At 50.3% G+C, this 24,178-nt stretch overlaps 8 protein-coding genes across 8 annotated transcripts; 4 read left to right on the top strand and 4 right to left on the bottom strand.

Annotated features, from left to right (window-relative positions):
- Positions 1-98: 98 nt before the first annotated feature.
- BDW47DRAFT_92444 (kinase-related protein) lies at positions 99-1,509 on the bottom strand. Its single transcript, XM_024820226.1, has 2 exons — positions 1,201-1,509; positions 99-1,046 (listed from the first exon to the last, which is right to left on the bottom strand). Exons 1-2 carry the CDS (start codon positions 1,238-1,240, stop codon positions 373-375), a joined length of 714 nt encoding a protein of 237 aa, XP_024667513.1. The 5' UTR covers positions 1,241-1,509; the 3' UTR covers positions 99-372.
- A 228-nt stretch (positions 1,510-1,737) lies between these two features.
- BDW47DRAFT_113865 (uncharacterized protein) lies at positions 1,738-3,821 on the bottom strand. The gene is made up of 2 exons (XM_024814521.1): positions 3,414-3,821; positions 1,738-3,310 (listed from the first exon to the last, which is right to left on the bottom strand). The coding sequence occupies exons 1-2, from the start codon at positions 3,422-3,424 to the stop codon at positions 2,023-2,025; spliced, it is 1,299 nt and encodes a 432-aa protein (XP_024667514.1). The 5' UTR covers positions 3,425-3,821; the 3' UTR covers positions 1,738-2,022.
- Positions 3,822-3,984: 163 nt separating this feature from the next.
- Positions 3,985-6,141, bottom strand: BDW47DRAFT_113866 (ubiquitin-specific protease UBP6). Its single transcript, XM_024814522.1, has 3 exons — positions 6,041-6,141; positions 4,301-5,971; positions 3,985-4,233 (listed from the first exon to the last, which is right to left on the bottom strand). Exons 1-3 carry the CDS (start codon positions 6,054-6,056, stop codon positions 4,172-4,174), a joined length of 1,749 nt encoding a protein of 582 aa, XP_024667515.1. The 5' UTR covers positions 6,057-6,141; the 3' UTR covers positions 3,985-4,171.
- A 126-nt stretch (positions 6,142-6,267) lies between these two features.
- On the top strand, positions 6,268-7,415 carry BDW47DRAFT_92460 (actin-related protein 2/3 complex subunit 4 family protein). The gene is made up of 5 exons (XM_024820227.1): positions 6,268-6,439; positions 6,495-6,821; positions 6,880-7,005; positions 7,061-7,105; positions 7,161-7,415. Exons 1-5 carry the CDS (start codon positions 6,437-6,439, stop codon positions 7,167-7,169), a joined length of 510 nt encoding a protein of 169 aa, XP_024667516.1. The 5' UTR covers positions 6,268-6,436; the 3' UTR covers positions 7,170-7,415.
- A 1,487-nt stretch (positions 7,416-8,902) lies between these two features.
- BDW47DRAFT_121172 (uncharacterized protein) lies at positions 8,903-10,419 on the top strand (the record flags this gene model as incomplete). The annotated part of the gene is made up of 4 exons (XM_024815587.1): positions 8,903-9,289; positions 9,354-9,416; positions 9,483-9,791; positions 9,874-10,419. The coding sequence occupies 4 exons, from the start codon at positions 8,903-8,905 to the stop codon at positions 10,417-10,419; spliced, it is 1,305 nt and encodes a 434-aa protein (XP_024667517.1).
- Positions 10,420-10,843: 424 nt separating this feature from the next.
- On the bottom strand, positions 10,844-12,348 carry BDW47DRAFT_113870 (tRNA wybutosine-synthesizing 3 family protein). The gene is made up of 2 exons (XM_024814523.1): positions 11,516-12,348; positions 10,844-11,456 (listed from the first exon to the last, which is right to left on the bottom strand). Exons 1-2 carry the CDS (start codon positions 12,062-12,064, stop codon positions 10,929-10,931), a joined length of 1,077 nt encoding a protein of 358 aa, XP_024667518.1. The 5' UTR covers positions 12,065-12,348; the 3' UTR covers positions 10,844-10,928.
- A 794-nt stretch (positions 12,349-13,142) lies between these two features.
- BDW47DRAFT_121174 (DUF2461 domain-containing protein) lies at positions 13,143-16,297 on the top strand (the record flags this gene model as incomplete). Its single annotated transcript, XM_024815588.1, has 8 exons — positions 13,143-13,731; positions 13,801-13,916; positions 13,984-14,037; positions 14,148-14,167; positions 14,225-14,295; positions 14,564-14,766; positions 15,745-15,885; positions 16,220-16,297. The coding sequence occupies 8 exons, from the start codon at positions 13,143-13,145 to the stop codon at positions 16,295-16,297; spliced, it is 1,272 nt and encodes a 423-aa protein (XP_024667519.1).
- A 288-nt stretch (positions 16,298-16,585) lies between these two features.
- Positions 16,586-17,159, top strand: BDW47DRAFT_121175 (uncharacterized protein; the record flags this gene model as incomplete). Its single annotated transcript, XM_024815589.1, has 3 exons — positions 16,586-16,647; positions 16,736-16,964; positions 17,121-17,159. The coding sequence occupies 3 exons, from the start codon at positions 16,586-16,588 to the stop codon at positions 17,157-17,159; spliced, it is 330 nt and encodes a 109-aa protein (XP_024667520.1).
- Positions 17,160-24,178: the final 7,019 nt, after the last annotated feature.

The raw sequence follows: 24,178 nt of genomic DNA on the forward strand, positions 1-24,178 counted from the left end.
GTCTATAGATTGCTAGGGAAGAGAGATCGTTCTAGATGAATCTATGGAATTCAAGGAGAGATTCAGGATCGTGGATAAAGATCCCTTGGGTTTGGAATGTGCATGATGCGTATTTGGTATTACAGGCTATGGATAGAGCCTTGATTAGTGCGATCCGTTTATAAAATTACTCTAACAGCCCAATCCATCTATTTACAGTCCACACTCAGGATTCTCCCAGGCATGCGACAATAACGCTCATACTCATGCGCTCAAGATACCACGAATATGTAGAACGCTTCCCAAAAACTAACCCATAAACTCAACAAGCATGAAGCAACTCCCCCCCCATAATCCATTAATCCAGTCCAATCCATCCCCCTATAAAGAATCTCAACTCCCCCAACCAGCATCAAACGTACTATTAATCACCTCCTGCACCCCCAACCTACAATCCACAATCTCCCTCCCATTAACAAGATCATTCTCCCTCACCCTCTTCTCCGCAGCCCTCTCATCCTCCGCAATGCCCGCAAGCACATGCCTCCTCACCAGCCTCTCCCTAGCAACCTCAAAATCCACATCCACAAACCAAAGCTCATCCATCAACCCCGCCGCCCGATTCCACGGATCGCGATCCAAACTCAAATAGTTCCCCTCGAAAAACACAACCCGACACGAAGCCGGCACCTCAATATCATCATCAACAGGGTCCTTCACCGCATGGTCAAAGCTCGGCGCGTACACACTCTTCGTCTCCGCCGTAACAGGCTCCCGCAGCGCCCGCACAAGCTTCAGGAACTTCTCCCCGTCGAAGGTGAAGGCCGCACCGCGCCGGGCGGCCGCGTAGGCGGGGTCGGGCATTTGCGCGAGCTGCGCCCGTGTGAGGTGGTATCCGTCCATTGGGATTGTGGCTGCGATAGGTGTGCTGTTGTGCGGGTGGGTTGCGGCGTGGAGGGCGTTGATGCGCGCTGCCATTGTTGTGGCGAGGCCGGTTTTGCCGGACCCTGGGATGCCGCTGACGGCTATTAGGAGGCGCGCGTTTGGGGGTGTGGATTGGTATTTCCCTGTTGGGAGTGAGGTTAGTGTTGCTCTTTTTTCTCTCTGTGTGTGTGTGTGTGTGGGTGAATGTGCTGCGGGGTCGGCTGGCGACCGATCTAAGTTGAAATGGTTGATCGTCGGAGAGAGAGAAGTGGTGCATGATGATTGTTGAGAGCTTACCCCAGATCTTATCGACTAGCCTGTCGACCTGCTGATCCATGGTTGATCGAATCCCTCAAATGTCGTCAACAAGCGCGAAGACTTGAAAAAAGACAGGGTAGTGGAAACAGCGGGCACCGAAGTCGGCGAGTGTGCGCGTACTGTTTGAATGACTAGCCACGAGTTAGACGAAGTTACCACTCGTAAATATTTGTCCGTCGATAGGGGTGATAGTTCAGAAAAATCGAATGTTCAATATAGGTTGGGGAGCTCAAATATTTCGCCGAGTAGGCAATGATAAAACATCAACGCCATCGGCGGGGCTTCCCACGCCCTCGGAGTGGGGTACTGCGGTCTGGACGCTTCATGCGTCGACGTCACAGGGACAACCCCCCATTAGTTGAATACATTCCACCAATTCCGGTTGATGGCTTCTGGAAGTCTGGACCAATTATTTACTGTCTACTATACCGGGGTCGGCCATACACACCATCATACTACTGTATACTACTATGGAAAAGATCATGAACATTTCTGCCGAGAAAAGAATGGGAAAAATGGAGTTGTATCCGCCAAACTGACTTGCGAATTTGGTATCTGATGTATGAATGCAAATCAAATCACCCCCAGATATGACTAACTATAGCTAGCTATTTACTGATAATATGTCTCGCCAACCATTCCCCGTGTAACAAACGCCAATGAACGCCCCACATGAAATTCTCGCTGAGCCCTTTAGAGATGATGCAGACCTTCCTAAGCAAACAGAAAACATTGTGAAAGGAAGAAAATAGAAAATAAAAATAAAAAAAATAATATGTAAGAAAGAGAAAGGCATGCATTTCAACGTCTCGGCTCAGGGCGGTCCGAGCCATTGGAAGACTCGTTGTTTGCTTCTGCGCCGAGTCGATGGCCAATGATGCGCGACAGTCCAGCTGCCGCCCACCAATTTTCGGGAATGTCCTCCCGCCGAGCAAGACGGTCCAGGATCGCATGCATCTGCTGCAGATCTGGGTCGGTGGATGAATCGGAGAATGCGAAAGAGAAGGTTGGAGGAGGGGGTGGGATGTTCATTGCCGAGTTGAGATTCTGAGCGCGTCGCATCGAGTCCATGCGGCGCATGCGACGGTAGCGCCGGTAGAGAGACTGGTGGGTCAAGTCGAACCCGGACTCCGAGTCCGAGTCGGAATCAGTGGAGCTGTAATCGCAGGGGTTGGGCATTTCCGGATAAGGGTCCAGCACCATATGCACTGTTGCGGCGCTGGGGTCCAGAGAGCTGGGGAGGTTTCCAAAGGACGTGGCAGAGCTCCTGGAGGTCCCGTTGGTCGATGTGTTGGTTCCCGATGCAGAAGCGGAGGTGAAGGAGGAGTCGGCGCTGGGAAGGTTGGCGTCCGGGGTGATCGTCGTCAGTAGGGTCTCCCACGCGTTGTTGGCATGGTCATCATCTGGGCTAACACTTCGTTGACGATCCCCAAGGCCGTCGATGGCCGGGTCGCGGTTGGCGCCGTTCGGTTCGTTGATGGATCGTTGACCGACTCGTCGTAGCAAGGGCACTGTCGACCCGACAGAGACATCGCCTCCCGGTCGAGGAAACGGAGATAGACGAAGGACCTCAGGGTGCGGGTGCGGGTGCGGAGGTGGATGCGACTGCGGGCGCGGAGATTCCGTTCGATGATACGCAACCGCGGGTGCGAAGCGCGGCGTGAAATTGGGCGATTGAAGATCGGGCTGTCCACTAGCGACTTCGTCACGAAGAAGCGGACGAATGCGTGGCAACCTCAGCCGCTGGGTCGGGCGGCTATGGCGGAGCACCTCGTTAAGCAACCGCTGACCGGTCGACTGGCTGCTCGAATCCGCAAAACCATTCGCCAGATCAAAGAGATCCTCGCCGTTGCTAGAGTCGGGGAATGGAGAGCGAACTGGACGCTGTAACCCACTCGCTTCCCGCTCGATCTCATCTGCTAGCGGGCGAGGGAAAGGAGGCCGGAGAGTTGCGCTTCGTAGGGCGGAACCCGGACGCGCCTGGCGGTGAATTGCGCCCTGGCGACGGATGGTCGAGCGTGCGGCGGCGCAGGGGTCTTTGATAGGGTTGCTCTTGGGGACCTCGGCGGAGGTAGACTCGCGGAACATCCTACCCAGCTGTCAGTAAGCAAGCCCGTTTGCGAGCGCCATGGCCACATCGCGAGCGCGTAAAGCGCCGATAGCCGACACGTCCAGCGCATGGAGAAACTCACGGAATACCCATGGCTACAGATGATGGAAGTGAACCTATCCCGTAAAAAAAATGGTAGAAAAGAGAGTAAGAAAATTAAAGAAGAAATAAAATAAAATAGAATAAATCAAAAGAAAGAAGAGAAAAACCGGGGGGCAAGACGTCTTAGGACAAGGATCCCCTCAAAAAAAAGGAAACAGACGCCACACGAACCAGTTGACGCGACAGAGGAAAAGGAGATGCGACCTCTGCGGGGACGGGAGGAGTGTAATGGGGGAAAGAAATCAGTCCAGTCAATACCGGAGGAGTTAGTGAGGTTATGATAAGGAACAGTAAGTGGAAATGAAAATGGTAATGGACGACGCGGCGAAATAATTCGGTTTTTCCCTCGTAAAGAAAATAAAGCGGAGGCAAGGGAGTTGGGCCTGAGGCCATCGGGGTATTTGGACGGGACGGGAAGTTCTCTCCACCCGCGTACATTCCAGTCCGGCCGAAGGCCATTCTTTATGCCGACACAATCCATTGTATATGATGACTAATGAGCTGTCATGAATGATCTCACTGGAACTAGATAGGTGACTAAGCACCGACGGCGTCATGCCACAGTCACAAGGACGGGAGGTTATCCATCTACGGAGATCATACAACGGAGAGCAATAGTAGGACAAGGCAGCAATGCATGGGAATACCTCGGAGGAAACCAATTGGAACATCTGATCATGGGTCTGTGACATTAGGCTTTTGTTTACCACGTGGACTAATGGGATACCATCTATCTATCTAATTCGCAGTCGGCAGGTCGATGGCGCGGTAGAGAAGGATGAGGGCGGAGTGCGACTCGCCTGGAGAGATATATCGTTAGAGAATGGTCATCTGGAAAGAATAAAGACTATGGGAAAGAGAGCGTACCACCGCCGGAGAGAGTCTCGATCTTTTCTCCCTCCACCTCGGTCACCTTCTCGTCATTGAACCACCACCAAGTTCCGGTTTCGCTGGTCTTATCGCCATCTTGCTTCTTGACGTACGCGGTATAGTGACCGCTGTCAGCACTGGCGCCTTGATGGGTAATTAGACCCCGGAGCTCGTAGAGGCCGGACTTGTTGGTACCAGCATCCGGGGCACCGTGTTGGTCGAGTAGCTGAGACAGCTCCTGTCGGGCCGTCTCAATAGAGGCGGCTTTTTCTGCTTCGTAATCGGCATCGGTCTTGAAAGCATCGGTCATTGTCGCATCATTGTCGGTCGCCTTATCAGTCGTCTTGTCGGTCGTCTTGTCGGCCGCCTTGTCAGTCTCCTTGTTCTCTTCGGTGGCCTTCTTCTTTTGCATCGGCTCCATGCTAGACCCCAAGTCACCCGCGGCCTTCTGATCTTCCTCACGCTTACGAGCAATCTTCTGACGTTTCTTGCTGCGTTCAATGTCGAGCTCGTCCTTTCGGATCTCGCGCACCTTGTCTCGGATGGGGATCAGTTGAGTTTTCAGCTCGTCGGTGCAGAAATCAACCGCATCTAATTCATGAGGAAACGTCACTTTGCGCATGATCTTGGCCTTCTTCTGAGTCTCACGCTTCCAGAAGAAGCGCACAAAATGCACAGCCAGGTACCGGGGCAGACGAGCGATGCTGGAGCGTTTCGTGTACACCGCGTCGCGGCCAAGAGTAGGCGAATGTTTCTCAATCTTTTCTTCTAATCCCGCCTTGATACCGTCGTGCAAATGGTTGGTTTCTTTGCCAATGTGGCAGTCAAGCTTGTAGAAGACATCCGAGCTGCGCGAGGGTTCTTCCCCAGCCTCCCTGGCACTAGACTCGTCACATTCGGTGATGGATTCAAATCGCCCCCCAAGGTACTTGTCCACGAAAGACACCTCGGTAGCTGATTCACCCTCGCCCTCCTTGATCGTCAGCTTGTTCCGTAGTTGGGAGACAATCTGGGACCAGGCCTCCTCGGCGTCCTGCTGAGCATAGCCATGGCCGTTTCGATCTCTCTGAGCAAACTGGGGAAAGGCGTTTCTCAAAGCATTGAGGAACATGAGTGGCGGAAACCCTTCCTGAGTTTCCGACATTTGCTTGAAGAGATCCCGTAGAGACGCCGTAAGATCCATCGAGGAGCCGAGACCACCCAAACCAAAGCTGCTCAGATCCGAAAGGCTCGACCCCCCAGCGCCACCCGCAGATGGCTTGTACAACTGAAGCGCCTCCTGGAGCTCCGGAACACCCTTCAACGTCTGGAGCGTTGAGTTGAGGTAGCAGGTATTCCCGAGATTCTGCAGACCGGCAGGAGTAGCGCCCTCCGCTCGTGCGGCCTCCGCTTCCGTCATATCCTCCAAAAACTTGACTACCTCCTTGGGTCTGCCTAGATCTGCAGAACCTTCACCGCCGGATGGTGTGCCCATCATCATGAACGTTTGGCCCGGCTTGGCCTTCAGGGAAGACAATGGCGTGTCATCCTTCAGTCCTCCTTTTACCAAGATCTTCTGTCGATCGGGCTCGACACCAGTTAAGGAATAAAGCTGATATTTCAACGTTTCGCCGTTCGACGAGGGGTCCAGATCGACCTCATGGCGTTTACCCTGATGCTTCACAATGACTGGGTTCGACCGTCAGCAACAGATGGACGAGATAGAACATGCATTTCATCACTAGATCGTGTACATACTCGGTATAGAAGCCATATTTAATGTGGCTCAATCTCGGTCTCTAGGTTGTCTTCAAAAGGGATTGATTCTGAACGAAGGTGCTGCAAAGAGTGGTTGAGGCATCAATTCAAGCAACGTCAGTGAGCGATCGGGGCGTGGGGCAAATACTGCAAACACAACAAACATGGGACCGCCGCTTAGCGGGACTCCTGATGGGAAACCGCCCTCCTCCACCCCCGTCTCCAACCTTCAATTCAGCGTCGCATTCCATACAAAGACCACTGGTTTGGCGGAGTTAATCTGAGGATTGTTGGTTTTGATCCCGGTATTACTCTGGAATTGTCCGCGCAAAAGGGTGTCTTGACAGAGCGCCATCATCAGCAATTTGAGATACCGCAGCATACGTCACCCTCATTATGGTGAGCTGATTGGGCTGGAACCCTCTTTGGGAAGCGGACGAAGCTAACAAGATAGTCTCAATCACTTCGCCCGTACCTCCAGTGCGTTCGGTCCTCGCTGACTGCTGCACTTGCGGTGTCCAACTTTGCGTCTCAAACGGCCGAGAGACATAACGTCCCCGAGATCGAAGCCCAGAGCTCCCCCGAACTCCTCCTCAACCCCCTTACGATTTCGCGCAATGAGAACGAAAAGGTGTTCATTGAACCTAGCGTGAACAGTGTCCGTGTCAGCATCAGGATAAAGCAGGCGGATGAAATTGAGCATATCTTGGTCCACAAGTTTACCCGGTTCTTGACACAGCGTGCCGAGTCATTCTTTATCCTGCGGAGGAAGCCAGTAAAGGTTCGAGACTCTGGTCCAATACCGTGCTTGGGGCTGGGGGATGCTAATCGGGAAATAGGGTTACGACATCTCGTTCCTGATCACGAACTTCCACACGGAGGCCATGTTGAAACACAAGTTGGTGGACTTCATTATTCAGTTCATGGAAGAGGTCGATAAGGAGATCTCGGAAATGAAGCTCTTCGTATGTTTTGCTCTGCTACCACCGTGGGGAAGTCTGGAATAATAACGTTTTGCAGTTGAATGCTCGTGCTCGGTTCGTTGCCGAATCGTTCTTGACACCGGTGATTATCTACCCCCCTGTTGGTTGTATAGATCGGAAGCTAATAGTGTCCACAGTTTGATTAAATGCCGTTACAGCGCTCCTCTTCCTACCATCAGATTATTGCCCAGCAGCTATTGCACGGACGATCTAGGCTGGTGCCGGGGGTGGCATTGGTGCTCGATGCTTTATTCCCTTACCTAGATCTACAATATTATTCGAAACTTAAGCTTGCAGCATGCTCCTATTTTATACTTGCCGCCCGGCATCTGGATCTGAATTCAGCATGCTGTCCGTCCAGGCAGGCAGTAATAGTGTAAGAGATACAATCTGATCACTTTCACACTGCGTGCACATTGATACTGGCCCGCCATTCTTTATACGGGGCGTGAATCGCATTGACCCGCTATATCAAAGCCAATCGCGCGGGTTTGCATTGTCTGGCACATTACCACACCAGCTATGGCGTGAAGGGCTGATGACAGCTTGTAGTGTTTCATAGTAATCTAATAACTACCTAGGGTTGGTGACCGATTTTTATTTGTCATGACATTAAAGGTAAACCGGACTCTTCACAAATGATTCCAAGCATGATACTCTCACTCTCACAGTTTCAAAGTTCCCAATCTACCAATGATACTATCAATGGTACTAGTGATATGATCCATGCTCTCTCACGCACAATGTGCCAGAAGTGGGATCGCATGATATCCACGAACTATTTCGTCGCCGAGCAAGCAATCCACATACTAATCTTCCCAGTATGGGCGTTCATTCTCTAAAAAGCTGCCCGGCCAACTCACTTTGCGGAACGTTTGAATGAGGATATTCAGTGCCAGCTCGGTAATTTCTTAGTTCATGAATCCTTTCTGTCACCTCTTGTCCTGGAAACGTCAAACATGAAACTAGTGAATGCTCCAGCACCTCGACACTGGATTTGTAGCTGAAGTTCTTGATATATGGTCTTGAGCCCACTTTTTAAAACCATTCTTGACTCAATACCCTCTTCTACTCTCCCTCTCCCACTCTCCCTCTCCCAATCTTCCTCCTTTACTACTCTCCCTCCTTCACTACCCCCTCTCTACTACGCTTCTACGTCTTCTCCCACCTCACTCGTCTTCTTATCCCCCGCCCCCCTCCCCCATATTCTGTCGTCTCGTACCATAGCTAGAAATCATTAGTGTGGACATCTGCTACACCAGGATCTACTAGATGGATCACAGACAGACAGGTGATCCTTTTCAGGGATACGCCACTCCGTACTCCAATAACTCAGAGTACCCTTGTCTTCCTGGCCCTCGCACTTCCCAGAGCCTTGATGATGCCCCAGTGACTCCGACCAGACAGCCTCTCCCTACTGGTAATGGCAGCCTCGGTCCAGCCGGATTCATGGAGACTTCATCTTGGCCTACCCGAACCCCAACATCGACCCTGAACGGTCCTGCAAACAGAGGTCAGATGTTGCAGTTACCTGCCCCAGCATCTGTGGCTCATAACCCCGCCTATCAGCCCGAGTTTGGCAATGCTTCCCCTGTTTCTCGCCGTGCTGTTAGCCTTCCTCTGAACCAGCCATTCCATGCGAACGAAGTCAGTCATGGTGGAGGTCCACCGTTCTGGCACAAACGTGTTGAGGACATCGATGAGTACGCTTTGGCAAGCGAGCTGCCAATCGGCAGTCTCGTGCAGCTGAGGGAGCCTCCCAATTTTGGCGTGATCAAGATCTCAAACGTTAGTAGCGAGCGTGGTAACCATCCCATCCTGTAAGGAGCATTTGATGACATATAAGCAGATACCATACTCGGTCACCAAATGGGAAATCATGCAGTTTGTCGGCCGCGGTGCCCAGCTCATTGCACCCAACCAGGGCTGCGCGGTTCACATCATCATGGAAAGATCCACTGCAAAGACGATGGATTGTTATGTCGAGGTCCAGACTAGAGAGAATGCTCATGAGACTGTCACTCGCATCAATAGTATCTATGAAACTGGCCGTGCTCCTCGTATGGGAAGTCGCCATGTTGCGGTGGAAGTGAGCTCCCAAGATGCTCTTTTGCGTGATCTGTTTCCTCGTGCAAAGTGCATTATCTGGAATGATGGCATCCCAACCGAGCTGCGTAACATGGACAGATTCTCTACTGGGTTCTGTGGCTTCTTCACCAGTGAGGAGATTGTTGGGGCCATTCGCCATGCGGAGATTCCTCATCGTGTAAGTATCTCTCACTCTCCCCTTATCCTCTCTCACAAGATCTGGTATTGATTGAATTATTTAGTCACCTTTTGGAGCCAAATGTCCCCAACGGACTTACGAATCAACGATTAGCACTCTCTACAAGGTATGCCCCCTCCATCAGCCGTTCATCTTTCTCTCTATCTATGTTAGCATTGCTCATCTCGCATAGTTCCCGTGGTATGCGACCAGGCTGTACAGCGTACATGAGCGCAACGAGTTGTTTACTTTGACCAATCGCCATATGGTCTCTCTTGTATCCCGCATCAAAAGGATAAACACCATGGGACTTGACGAAAGATTGATCCGTGATCTTTTGTTCGCTGGGCTTAACTGCCCGGCTTTCAACGATCGCCAGAAATACACGCTTTGCATCAATGCACAGGACATAGGAGACTCTGTCAAATTCCCTGATATATCTAGATGGTTTCCTTTCGACACCTTGGCTAAAAAGCCTACCAAGGACGAAAACTGCCTCATGGTATGTACTCTCGTGTCCCCTTTCTCCCCCATGACCTCGTTCCATTCAGTCCAAATTTCTGACACGTCATTTTAATGGTTAGTACTACGCCAAATTGATATCCCAGGGCACCACAGACGGCCTCGAAATCATGGGTCTGGTCAATACATTCCCCATGCATAACTACCACCTCGATTCTCCCTACGGACGCGTGTGGTTCGAGTGGCCCGAAGCCGTAGCCAAGGAGACCACATGGGAAGACGCATCGAGGCACGAGATGGACCTCCTTTGCAACCTCATAGTGAGCGGCTTGTTGAACGACCGAGACAAAACGCCCGTCCCGCGTTTCCAGAATCTCGCCATTGGACCCCCGTCTGCGAGAAGTAACACCCAGGGCAGAGGCGTCAGCGCCCACATGCAGTTTTTCCCAGCCTCGAATCCCGAATCGTCTGCTATGGCTTCGCGCCGCGGGGCCGACATGCTGGCTGTTGGTAGTTCCCATGTTCGCCATGCTACGGACACAACCTGGAATCATAAGCTGCTTCTACCTGCTACCAGCATTACGGGGGGACCTCCTGGTCATCGCATTACTCGGTCCACTCCTGCTTGTATCCTGTCGTCCGAGACCCCTTTGAATGACGAATACTGATTGATTTTGGGCTTGGCTTTCTTTTGATTTCGTTTGGTCTTGCAATTGTTGCTCTAGTTGTTCATACCCGTTTCGGGTATTATGCCCATCCCATTTTTTTCCATTCCCAGTTTTTTTTTTTTTCTATTCCCACCCTTATCACCACCCTATGCCATATGCCCGTTGCTTTTCAGGTCTTGGTACAACTGGACTACTGTATTTTCAGGTCTCTCGTGAAGGAATGATAAGCACCATGGTTTGTGAAATTTGGCTTGAACGTTGACTGGAATTCGGCTTGCAAAAAGCTAGGTTTATCTGATGTGGTATCATGCCCCTATGTCCTTTTCGTTGAACAGTGTTTTTCGTTGAGCAGCCCAAGAAAGACAGGAGAGGACAATGGATCTGACCATTCGATCCTGCTTTCGTTTACCCTCCCCAATTTGTTTATTGAGCTTCGTTGGTTTTTATCGTTGAGACCAGACCCATATGAATACAATCAAACGACTTTTCATTTATTATCCTAAACATCGTCAGCTGTCAATCGAATCGTCCTCAACATCTCGAGACGTTCGTTCAGCTTCACCCTGACTCTCAAGTAACTTCTTCTTCCTCATCAACCCCTCCTCCCTCATCCTCTTCCTCCGGGCCTCAGGATCTTCCCACCCAGGAGGCTTCGCCTTCCCCTTCGACTTGGCACCGCAAGAACCCGACACGGAGTAGGCTTTCGACAGCGACGCCCGAAATCGCTCTTTCCGCTCACCGTTGACAGCGAATCGCTCATTCGATATAGCGATCAACATCTCAAGGTACTCTTCTGTGACCAAGCTTCGCACAACAGGTTGACTGTCGTCATCACCATCATCACCGTCGTCCTCGCAGTACCCAATCACCGACTCGAGAGACAGGCCGGCGGAGCGAACAGCGACAATAGGACTAGGACCGTCCTCGCCCTCAAGACAGCGTAGACTCTGCAGTCCGCTTTCGCGGAATCCGGCGCTTGAAGCAGCCGATAAGACGGGGTTGGCGTGATTGAGCGTAGCTGTCATGATGTGAAGGATCTGTTTGGATGGTTAGTTTGGCTCAATTGAGGTTTTATAAAGAGAACAAGAAGAAATACCATAGGATCATAATGGAAGCGCACCAGCCGTGGAGCTCTCCCACCTTTTCCACTCCCATCTCCACCAACCTTGGGAGGTCGACCATCCCCCTTCACCATCCCAAACAACTCATGCAACGAAGAAAAGGAACCAGCCTCTCCCCGCCACCGTCCCTCGGACTCCTCACCCTCCAACAAAGGATCATGAGAAACAAACAGCCACCTCCCCGCACCCTTCCCCCCAGACGGGACAAACTGACGCGCCTGTCCTCCTCCCTCTCCCTCCTCTTGCGTCTGGAGCTGTTTCTGTTGCTGTTGCGTCTGCTTCACCTTCTTCCTCCCCTCAAGGAAAACGCTAATCCGCCCAGCGCAACTACTCGTCGTGACCAGACCCGGGACGTCATTAATCTCACGGATGAGATCGCGAATCGCAACATCCACGGACCCCTTAGGCGACAGATCCGTGTACTCTGCGTCTGGGACGGAGAGGTCCGCTAGGATCTTGCGTTTGCGGGATTCGAAGATCGAGGGGACGGGGGCGTCGGCGTTGGCTGGTTGGACCCCGCTCATGGTTTTGGTTCTTGCTTGATTTTCTTGCTTGATTTCCTTCTTTCGGTCTTTCTTTCTTTAGAATTTTCGTCTACTATTTAGTCAGTCGTATTTGGATATGACTTTTGTCCTTTTTTGGTTTGGATCTGGGTCGTTTTGTGCCCAGAGAGAGGCGCAAAGAGGCGCAGTGAGAATGTGTCCAGGTTATTGGGCCGGATACGAGTGAACCACAGATTCAAAATTCAAATCGAACAAGCTCTTTTGTTCTTGGGTGAGACACTGATAGAGCGAACCAGCAAACTGACAAAAGTTAGAATTGAGGCTTCCGTAGGTTAGGATACTCTTCTTACCTATGATTTCTGTCCCTGTCTGTTACTACCTTATGATTTTCTCAATTCTGTTCTCTGTTCTGTTCTGTTTCTCTGGTTATACTGTAATTCAAAAATACCGCCTCGGGTATTAATTACGAAATACCACTGGAAAAAACCAATACAGGAAACAAAACGAGGAATCCATGAAAAGAACAAGAAAAAGAAAAAAAGAATCCGCAACAACACTAACAGCTTTAGTCTCTGCGGAAACAGCGCCAGTTCACTTTTCCAACAATAGTCATTTTAGTCGGAATAATGATGATAATAATCATTATGTAGTGGTAGTTGATACCAAAAAATAGTAATAATGATATGTAACATGTCATATTTAGAGCAATGCATTAAATACATGAAATATAAAGAAAGAAAAGCAGCAAAAAAAGTATCAATACACACCGTCGAATCAATAATACATACACGAACTCCCGTAGCTCCGGGTAACTAAAGGGGGGGCCGTCTTTGCTTGCACAGGCCCCCGACAGTACATTTTGAGGGGACGACCGACTACTAGTAAAGAACCTTGTCGTCATCGCCAAAGACCGCACGCCCATCGGTTTTATTTTCAATTCATGAAAAAAAAAACAAGAGACAGAAAAAAACGATCGTTTATTTCCCCGTCTCTTTTTCTATTCTATCAAACAAATCTGTCTGGTTATATGACAGACACTGCTTCCTTTTCGAATTACGCCGGGAAATATCGAAATATTTAATATTTATTCTGCTAACCCATGCCTCGTCGATCGTCTCGGCCCGTTCCCGCGTCGGCGGCACCACTGCCGACCCCAAAAAGGCGCGCGTCTGGCAGACTCGCCGCTGCTTCTCAGTCCAGGCCCAAGGCGCAGGCTGACCCCGACTCCCCGGATGACGAGCCTGTCCGGTCCACCACCAAGAAAAGCAGGTATTTCCAGAGCAAGACGGACATCTCGTCCAAATCATCAGACTCGGATGGTTCGCTTTCTGCCACTGAGGAACCCGAGTTCTCCACACCTTCCGACGAGGCGTCAGAACAGGAGTCGACAGATGACGAGGCAGCCACAAGGCCGGCATCCAAAAGAGTCAAGCGGGGATCGCAAGGGGGATCGCAGAGAAAATCGCAAGGAAGAGGTAGAGTCGCTGATAGAAAAGATACTGTCAGCGACAAGGAGTTGTGGAGAGAGGGCGTCACCACAGGCCTAGGACCTGGGAACGAGGTCTTCATCCAGAAACCACGAGCGCGATCTCCAGGGTCTATCCCCTACCAGGAGACGACCTTGCACCCCAACACGTTTCGGTTTCTGCAGGACCTAGCCAAAAACAACGAAAGGGCCTGGCTCAAGGGTAGGTGCCGCAAAAATAGCAGGCTCCCTGGATGACACTCCATGGCTAACTTGGAGGTCTGGCTGGTAGCACACGACCCGGATTTCCGAACCGCCAAGAAAGATTGGGAGGACTTTGTTTTAAGTTTCACTGACAAGATCGAGGAAGTGGACGGCACAATCCCGCCGCTCCCTGCCAAAGATCTCGTGAGTTCCATCCTCCTGTAGGGCCAGGGTACCGTACCCCTGCATTAACGCACGAGGCCCACAACAGGTGTTTCGCATACACCGCGACATAAGATTCAGCAAAAATCCCACCCCGTACAAGGTATGTACCACAACGAGACGCCCCTTCTCTCTTTTCCACATTGTAATGGTCCGGGACCGGGGACTGCGGGGGTTTATCAAACTAGCTCGCTGATCTTCGATTGCGCATAGACACACTTTTCAGCAGCCTGGTGAGTAGAAATCGACACTAGACACAGAAAATGCAAGTTAGCTAAGCGCGCAATCAGGTCGCGTACAGGGAAAAAGGGCCCTTATGCTGCTTATTACGTCCACTGCCAGCCTGGGTCCTGTTTTGTCGGTGAGTTCCAGTAGACCCGTCCTCATCATTTTTCGCAACTGCAGCCATCCCTGCACCCACCTGCCTATCCTCCCTGTTTGGTGTTGGTGACCACCATTTCCGAGCGGACAAATAGGATCGAGGACAGAACCTATCATCCTGTGCTCCCTCTTGCTCCCAGGTCGGTCCGACTGGGACGGCCCAGCCATTTGACGTGGGCACTGGCTGAGGAAACAATCCACATTTATCCCAACAACTGATCCTCATTTCTAATCCACGTCGGGCTTAGGATCTGGACTCTGGCATCCCGAAGCTGATAAGCTTGCACTCCTGCGAGATGATGTCAACGCAAATTCGCACCGCCTAAAGTCTATCCTCAGGCAGGAAGGTCTTCGACGGGAATTCTTCAAGGGGGTCCCTGATAATGAGGACCAAGTGGTGGACGCTTTTTGTGACCAGAACAAGGAAGGCGCGCTCAAGACCAAACCCAAGGTGCGTTGAGTATTTCCTTTCGTCTAGTGTTGGTTTCTTGTACCTCCCCCAACGTCATCGCCATCCGTCCATGCCATCACCTCAATTCTCTGCAACCATCTATTTCAGAACGATTTTCTTCACTGCGAGGTTACCCTTGTGGATCGATGGGGTACCCTGACGGGCTTTCGGTCGCGTTTCAACGGCTGGGCGACACGTCCTGTCCATTAGCACTGCACCCAGGCGGGTTCTGCCAGGGGTTTCATCAATCCAGGAGAGCAACGTTCCAGATTCATGGCCGAATTGGCCAAAATATGCCAGAAGATAGTGCCAGAGACTGTCTGGTCCACTTTTTTGGGTGAATCGGCTCCATTGAGGCTCTTGTGTCTGCGAAGTCAACCTCCTCGGCGTTTGCACCTCCCTTTCTCCCCAAAGGCATCAATTTATGCCGAACCCCATTTTCGCTAGACTTCGAAAGTCTAAGGTCTTCACGAGCATCACGAAGAGGACATGCACAGCGTCATGGGGTGGGAAAGCAGAGTTGATCGCCGCACTGTTGTTGATGGGACAAGCGCAGCAGCCGCGCACGGATAGCACCGACTCGAGCTTACCCGTGTCTGGGCCACACCCTTTTTTTCCCGCCTTTCCTTGCCAGTTGGTGCCTATGGTCCCAACCACCACTCCCGCCCATTTCCACCCGGTTGCTGAAGAAGATTCCCTCCCCCTCGCTCCAGGGCCTAATAATACTAAGGACTGCGTTCCGGCATATTGTTTGGCCACCCCCTGGGACTTCCCCATCTGATCCAAAACTCTTCTACTTTTGGGTCGAGAGCGGGATTACCACTAGTCTCCCTATACTGTCCCACTGTCGGCGTTGGTCACGAAGAATTTTCGACACCGTCGCATTTGTTTCCATGGTTCAGCCTCTGTCTTTCCCGGCGGGTCCTGGCTTTTCGTCCAATGACAGCACTAACAATGTCTCTCTCCTTTCCTCTCCAGGGTTATGATTTGGATAATGAGAACATCCAACTGCTCCGTCTGCGCGGTTTCACCATCGGGAAGCCCCTATCCGATGAAGATTTACAGAGTACCGGAGCACAGGATAGGATTGCAGCGCTCATTGGTATAATGGAGCCCTTTGTAAGCCAACAATCCCCTCCCCTCTTGGTGCCCAGCCGTTGCCTGGTTCCCTTCTCCGCTTGTCCGCGTCTGCGTCTATTGGATCTTAGTCCCCGCCGTATCAGTGACAAACTCTGGTCCCATCCCTGTTTGAGCCCCCCATCCTCATCCTCTGTGATCCAATTCAGCGGTGTGCCTTTGGGTGCCAGGATACCCACCGATGTCGCTCACCTCGAAAGGGGTGGCAAGGGTGTCGGGGACAAAAAAAAAACGATTATTTATTTTCTTTTTGATTTTATTGTCTTTTTCTTTTTCTTTTTTTCCTGGCTAACGGGGGGTTCCATGATGGAAACAGGTCACGTATCTCAACAGCGTCGTCATGCCTGACACAGTGGGCCCAGATATCAGCTCGGAGTCGGAGTCTGACGGTTAGAGCCAGGGATACTATTACTCGATCGTATTGAGCCGTGTCGACAACAATGCCAATGTTGTGTCTTTGACAGCGTAGGTTTATTTTGTTTTGTTCCTCGTCATAGTTTAAACATCATGGTGGTGTTTATACTTTCTATCTCATGTCTCTTTCTGGGAGGTTTTATACTTTGCAATGAAATTCATGTCGTCTTCGCGTTTCAACAGAAGTGTGAATTGTAACAACATCAAATCCAGCCACCAAGGAGGGGAACGCTAGAGACACCACGATGGATCACGTCTGTACACCATAATGGGCTCACTTCTCGTACTCATGATGGTCCATAGGATGTGCACTCGCTTGTTTTGCTCTCTGTATTTTTTTATTTTTCTCTCCCAAATGAGTATTTCTGTAACCCTGCTACCGAGGCCATTTCTCCTCCCACTTAACCCCCCCATGCAGCACTAGGATATTCACTCCATCCACTGAAGCCCCCGGTTTTCTTTACCGCCAGTTCCAATCCCCCAATAACGGGCGTCTTCGTGTCAATGTAATCGACACAAGAGATGAGGGGGCATGGGGACAAGGCCCCTTTCATCAATCAATCAATCAATCCTCAGACTCATTCACTCACTGCATGCATGTTATGGGCTGGCAATCCGCGCGCCGCACCCGGCCCGTCCGACGTGCCGTTAGCTCCACGGCGCGAAGACCCATGGTCCATCAGCGAAGCGATATCCACACCTATCTGCACGCGTGCAAATCCGTCCATGGTTCGGCTGACCCTCTCTCCAACTACAGTACCTAGTACCACTACTTACCTGGTCGTTTTTTTTTTTTTGCCCAGGAGCCAGTCATGGGCTCTGCATCGGTGCCCGAAAAGTGAGCTTACGAGGGAAACCCGTATATGCGAATTGGTTATTTGCTGCCGTTGATGACTGGATGGATGGACACCTGTAACTGTAAGACATGAAAGTGGGGACGAGACAAGACGAGACCACCCGCGTTGTCGTTGTTTCCCCTCCTTTGCTCTCGTCTTCTCCTCTTTGCTGGACTATCCTGTCATCGAACTAATACGTGGATGGTTGATCTCGCTATTTTCGTCCGGTCCGCTGTATCTTTTGTGCTGCGCGTATACGGCACTGTGATCTATCCCCAGTCCCAATGGGTAAAGAACGGGGCGGGGGAGGACCGGCGGAGAATGAATGCATGGTGACCAGAGAGTCAGACGGACTAAGTGAGAGTGAGAGAGTGGGGGAGGTAAAGAAGAGGAGAAGCGAAGTAGGATGGTCCCTTGTGCCAGCAATTGCATTGCATTATTTCCCTGCACAGCCATCCGTCTTGGGCTAGAAGCCCACACCAGGAATGCAAGCCATGAAAGTTTGTAATTCGGCAATGATGTACGCTATAGTTATGTATCGTGACTTGACCTGACTTGGCTTGACTCGGGTTTGATGTCTGATCCTGTGAAAGTTTTCTATTTGAGAGGTACCTAGGTGCCTACCCAGGTAGGTAGGTAGGTATAACTCGGGTATGTATGACTCGGTGACTGCTTTGTTAGGCTTCGAGGGTGATTCTGGTTCCCCTCGTCTTGGTTTGGTCTGGTTTCTGTCAATTGGGGTGGAGGGTGGGTATGTTTCTTGCCATTTTCTGTCTGCCTGTCTCTTTTGTAAATGTTCCTTCTTTCATCCATTGTAGCCATGGTCTATCTTGTTGGATTCAATGCAGAAGTTTCAAGCATTGTACTGAACAATGTGATTTACTTCAACTGTCTCTCCCAGGAAACTCACTCGGTTAGATCTTCCCCACGGGCAAACCTTCACATGTACACTACACATGCAAATGTATTTCCAGGCTTTGTTTTTCACGATGTCCAATATATGACATGCAATATATTCAAAGTTAGTACGACAGCTATTCAGCAGTAGAGTCACTTGTATTGAAAAATTGAATATCAATGTGACATAAATACATACACTGCTAGAACTAAAGTACTGAGTACTTGTCAGACTGTCTCATATCCATGCATTACAAGGGGTTATTTTCTTGATCAGTGAACAAACAAAGCCATGAGTGTAACCGAGGGTACCTCTTTTTTTACTCCAGGTGTATCCGTTTACCTATGTAGCTACGGTAGTTAGTAGTTACCCAATCCATGGAAACAAGACAGGACTCCCCATGCTCATTGCCTCACGTTTAAAGTAATTGAGCAAATGATCGGGAGTGCCATAGCAATATCCAAGTATGATCAATCTTGAAAAGAGACGGGATGGATATAGAGAGCTCAATATGTATTCATCAATTCCAGCTCCGCTTGGATCGGGCTCGGGTATACAGATGGATAGAAGTTGCAATACTCGTGTACCACAAGGTCCTGTTTTATGCCATTAGTATATACTATAATACCTATACCTATCTACACTATGAATGATAGAAGCTGGAGCGTGATATAATGAGCTTTTCTTGTACATGTTTTGTAATCTTCATGATATGGATGGATAGCGGGCATTGCCTTCTCTTTTCATAATTCTTCGTTTCTAATACCGGTCTATCTACCTTCCAACGCCCCAGCCCAGCTAACCTGCTTAAACCCTCAACTCAGGCAAGCTCTGATAAACTTCTCCGCAGACAGACTGTATGACGAGGAGTCATGCATGTATCAAGCAGTACTTCGTACAGCGCACCGACTGCGGACAAGATGCGGGGAAATGCAAATATAGGAAACGAAAGTATAAGATAGAAAAATGTGATAGATCGGACATGTCCACGACGACATATTACCGGATGCGGACAAATCTACCAGGTCAGCGGCATGGGTTTGATAGTCATGACGGGCCAAAGTCTTGATCGACCAAAGTTAATCGCGCAGGTTTGGGGTCCGTTCTCGATCGGTTGGAGCCTGGAGGCAGGTGAATGTGGGAAGAAATTTACCTAGTGAGCCGGCCCCATGGACGTGGAGGTGGAGGTGGATGTGGACGGGACGGGACAAGACGACAAGGGGGCTCAGCCCAATCTTCCATGCTTGGGAAAGGATGGATGAGGCCCATGATCGACTTATTGGGCTGCGTTCTGGACTCACGGTGAGGATTGGGGGCGGTTGATTCGTTACCTACAGTTGATGATGATGATGATGGAAGGTTTATAACCAGAATTGACCGGATCGCTACTGGTTGCGCTGAGGAGAGTTGAATGGCTGAGGTACTGCTATACATACATCCCTGTCGGTCGACCGACTTTTGGTACTTGGGTCCACCCGGATGATTCTGATTTTTGATTGTTTACTTCGAATCGGGTTTCTTTGCATGTAGTCCGTAAAGATCATCATAGGCAGGTGACGTGACAGCGGTTATCCAGCGGTCGAACCAACAAGTTTCACTCTCTACCCCCTTGCTGAACCTAGACATCCATTATAGCCTCAATGCTTTCTACTTCTCACCCAACTCCTAGCCCGTCATGCTCCCGTGTCGCATGACACGAACAGGTGCAATGTACAACAATAGAACCCTCGTACAACGTATCACAGTCGAATCAACGTTGATTCACAACACCGGATACCCGTTTGAGGGTAGGACTCGAGAGACGAGATCAAAGGACAAGCCCAGCTGGAGGGTGACTGATTCCGACATCAGAAACCCGAAAGCCCCAGACACCCGAAACCCCGGGGTGTGATTGTTGATTTGATTTGATTCTTTGCCTCGATGCGAATGCGTGACCGCTGCACAAGCTAGACAGGCAGGCGCTTTCCAGCATCGCTTATTTCTACTGTGCCACGTCACTGGTGGTGGACAATCGCAGGGCAACTCACTCCAGGTACCAAGGTACCTTTACTCGTCTGGTCTCGGTGTGCGCGCACACACATATGTACCCGAGAGCACACAGACAAGCCTAGCCATCAAGCCATGAAAGTTGGCGGCGCTCTTTCCCCTGGGCCGCGAACAGACTCAAACCTCATCCCAGCCTCACCATCGACTGGTGTACCATTAACCCTTGTACAAGTGGTTCCCCCCCAGGGCGTACAAGTCAGCCACGGCGGCAGATAAAGTAGAGATAGCTCGCAGGTTCTCCCTCCTCATAGGTGGGAATGACATCACGTGATTGAAAATGCATGCGGGCTGATCGATGATCACAGGCTGTACCCAGTTTTATTTTTATTTTCCCTCTTGTCTTTTTTCCCTTTTCACCTCTCCCTTTTTGGGGTTGGGCATGGATGATCCATATTCCCTGTTGTCACACCCTTCTTGGGTAGCGTCGGGTCTATGCTCGCAGCCGGATCCTTTGACAGGTAGTGAACAAAGTAGAGACACAACACGCGAGCTTAGGCGAGTAAGCCACAAGTTCAAGACACCGAAAACGACGGGATAAACCCAAACTCCAATTCGAGTCGTGGTGGGATGTCAATCTGGCCTACTAGCCTAGGTTCGGGCAACGGCCATGGAACCGTGCGGTGGTACTGACGTCCGAAATCCGGTAACTAATCCAGGCGACCTCGTTTTTGGGCACGGTGGAGCTGAACTCTGGAGATTCCGGAGCCAACCTAGAGCCCGGGCAAGGTCAGAGAGTTGTTGATCCAATCCAATCCCATCCCGTCCCAGTGCCCAGTGCCACCAGGTGCCCACCATCACCTGCGTGAGTGGTATGGGTGGGTTTTGGCGGCAACGGAAAGATGCGGACGGCAATGCACCGCGCCGATTGGGATCATAGAAAAAACGTGGCAAGCTAAGATGGAAACCTAAATAACAGCAAATGAAAAATTAAAGAAAAAGACGGCGTAACTTACTGGTGGGTATGTGTATTACCCTTGTTGGTTTTTTCTTACTTTGGTTTTTGTGGAATACTGTATTGAAACTTGGCTTCGTACGGGAGGTAAGCGCGTCGGTTCGGTGATCTCTGCATACGAGAGCAACTCTATGATGAAACTGAGGCTGTCAGTGGTGAGAAGTCGGTTCTATCTGCTTTGGTGGACTCGAGTCTCTCGACTGAGTTGTACGAGATTAGAAGCGTGGTGGTCCTTTTGCTAGGGTTCCCTCACAAAGGAGAGACATGACGCAGGAGGACATGGAATATGACTCGGACATAGTCATTACACGAGGCAAAGTCCGATGGAGGACGGTGAGTATGGTACCAAAGTGGCAAGGATAATGCGCAAAGCCGTCAGTAACAGGGGAGGAAGGAATATTTCCGAAGTGGTATGCCCCAAACCTCCCTATCGTGAAGCCAATGTGACTCACTTGCTGGGTTGAATGTTGTCAATTGCATCCATTACCATGACCTGCCCTCGGTAACATGCCCTTGGTAACAAGTCCCATACATCTTTGGCATCGCCATTGCGAAGTACAACTTACGACAAATATTACTCCAGACTTTTTTTGGACGCTTCATGCATAAGATCGGCGGGAGTCGGGGCGGCCCGTCGTAGACATGTCCAGGAGACGACTAGTGACGGCGGTTTCCCAACGCCCTTCCTGATATCACCACCTGCGTTTGGAGGCACAGCGCCATCCATCCTAGTCCGCCGGAGGTTGCGACCGCAAATTTCCGGTTTGGTCTGGTTTTCTTTGTTGTCTACGAAGTACCATTTTGTCCTTTTTCCTTTCATGCTATTCAACCGTACATTCCTGATTGTCGAGTATTTTTCGGCGTTGTCCGGTGAGGACTCCCGTGAATAAGTCATGGCGTCGAATCCTGCCGGCCAACGGGTTTTGCTCGTATGTGGGTAGGCGTTGTCACAAGTAATCAACCGTATTATTTAATGTCTTTCCAGGAACAACCAACGGAGATTGAAATAGGACCAAAACGGAGGGAGAATGAGACAAAGGATATCCGTCTACGGCGTACTCCGTGGTCAGACCAGCGCATCAAGTCACACGATTCATGTCATGTAGTCTGAAATCACCATCACTATCCGCAAAGGCATTGAATTTATGCCAACTTACCGAGTATCGCCGATTCAAATGATTCATGAGGTGAGGATGATCTCGCAAGCGCTCGCACAAAATGTGATTTAGGTTGCAGATGATTGAACCCGTTTCTCATCAGTGGGTGTCGGAAGTCAAAAGAAACAGCAAACGACTGCGATTTGCTGTTTCTTTTGACTTCGACCAGGCCGCTTAACTCCACCAAACTACGGCGAGACTAGGGGGTTAGACAGTCCATGCTGCTCCCATGTGCCAGAGTCGGTGGACAAATCGCCATCTTTGGGGTCTGTGTTCAAGCCAGCCAGATTTCGCCTGCCTCCGCCCGACTATTGGATATTACGCACGTTGACAAGGATCTTAGCCAGGTTCTTGATGGGGCTGATTGGCGACCAATGTCACCAGACCCCCGCAAGTGATCTCAGCTCTTGGACGCTTTGCCAGGCCATGATCAATCATTGGTGTACTGGCCGACACGGTCCGGGAGCGCTTCCACCACTCTCGGTGATGATTAGCGTGTTATTCTCCCCTCCCCCCCCTCCTTGACATATTTGATTTTTGCAGGAGGGCTCTCTTCTTTTTTTCTTTATTGGCCGAGGGGAAGCTAATGCAACTTCCCTTGAAAACGCCACATCATGCAATGGAAGTGCCTTTCTGGTAAGGTCCCAGTGCTACAGCCCTGGGATTTTTAGGGCCCTCCACCGGGCTCGTTTGATGATGCTGTCAGTCGCTGGGTCTTTCGCTTCGGCACCCTTAAATCCCCAATCCCCATCTCAATCTAGATGTTTGATGTCTGATCGAGTCACCATTCTTATACGGGCGAGTACTGCATCAGGTATAGTCTGGTTTGGGAAGAGGAAGGAATATAACCAATCAGGACGCCATATCGAGGTGTTCGGATCTTCGCAGCCTGATTGAAAGCACGGATGGATGACCCCGATTAGGGCGCATGGGACCTTTGCTAGTATCAGCCTTGCTTTGTACGGCCCCCCGTCCTGATGGCAAAAACCTTGTCGAGTGATATTCCTGTTGGAGTATGTCAACGGCAACTCCAAATGGCATGGATAATCTGGACTTTCAGCTGTACTGGCTGCGTTGGAGAGATGAAAGTCTACCCCACCATGACGATAAGCGGGCTTCGGCTGCACTCACTGTATGCCTGATTTTGAGGAGCCGAAGCCTGACACTAACTTTTCTTCACCGCCTCATCTTCGCTGTCTCTGTCTCTGTATTTTTTAATTAATTTTTTAATTTTCGGTTACTTTGTTGATTTATTTCAATTGCTTTTCAGTGCTCGCTTGGTCCCAACCTCATAATTATGACATTTACAATGCTGTAAGAACACGAGAGTAAACCCACCCGACTGGTTATAATTATCATCGCCTTCCCAGAGCCATGGAACAGCGGACTTGACGGGGGTCCTCGCCGGTCCAATGACAATCAATATCGTCGACCGCTACAATACATATACACAAACCGATACAACAAACAGATAACATATACCGTAATAACACGTATTACAAAACCAGTATCGCCGGAACCGAACATGTCCCGAGCCATACCTACTACCGCACTTAACTAAGTTACCTGAAGGATTCATCACTGGAGTGGTCCGTCCAAAAGCCCGGTCGTGCGACTACGGTTCGGAGCGCTCCTTTTCCCTGCTGGGCCCAACCAGAACTGAGGACGCCAGTTCATGGAAATTGTCCCTGAGCCAATAATACAGTCCTCTTCTGGGGACTGGTCCTGCAACTTTTTTTTAAGTGTCCACATCGTCTGTTCCAAAACCAATGCGTCCGAGGTTAGGTTGCTGTTTGCGGGGTTTGTAAGTTGTTGAACTTTTGGTCGTTTGTTCTTTCGTTTTCTCCTCAGTTTATTTTTATTTTTTTATTTTTATCTTTGATTGTTTTATTGGTCTTATCATTTGAACCCCCTTTCTTTCTTTTCTTCTTTCCCTCTTTCTTTCTTTTTCTTTTCTTTTTTTTTTTTTTTT

The sequence above is a fragment of the Aspergillus candidus genome (assembly GCF_002847045.1).
Source record: "Aspergillus candidus strain CBS 102.13 unplaced genomic scaffold BDW47scaffold_89, whole genome shotgun sequence".
NCBI lineage: Eukaryota > Fungi > Ascomycota > Eurotiomycetes > Eurotiales > Aspergillaceae > Aspergillus > Aspergillus candidus.

Excerpts from the sequence above, each read along its gene's own strand:
- BDW47DRAFT_92444 (XM_024820226.1), bottom strand. The coding sequence starts at position 1,240 with ATGGATCAGCAGGTCGACAGGCTAGTCGATAAGATCTGGG. Across the intron at positions 1,047-1,200 it reads GCTAGTCGATAAGATCTGGG|GGAAATACCAATCCACACCC; the intron begins GTAAGCTCTCAA and ends CACTCCCAACAG.
- BDW47DRAFT_92460 (XM_024820227.1), top strand. Across the intron at positions 6,822-6,879 it reads TGCGGAGGAAGCCAGTAAAG|GGTTACGACATCTCGTTCCT; the intron begins GTTCGAGACTCT and ends ATCGGGAAATAG. Across the intron at positions 7,006-7,060 it reads TCTCGGAAATGAAGCTCTTC|TTGAATGCTCGTGCTCGGTT; the intron begins GTATGTTTTGCT and ends AACGTTTTGCAG.
- BDW47DRAFT_113870 (XM_024814523.1), bottom strand. The coding sequence starts at position 12,064 with ATGAGCGGGGTCCAACCAGCCAACGCCGACGCCCCCGTCCCCTCGATC. Across the intron at positions 11,457-11,515 it reads GCTTCCATTATGATCCTATG|ATCCTTCACATCATGACAGC; the intron begins GTATTTCTTCTT and ends CCATCCAAACAG.
- BDW47DRAFT_113866 (XM_024814522.1), bottom strand. Across the intron at positions 4,234-4,300 it reads CGAGACTCTCTCCGGCGGTG|GCGAGTCGCACTCCGCCCTC; the intron begins GTACGCTCTCTT and ends ATATCTCTCCAG.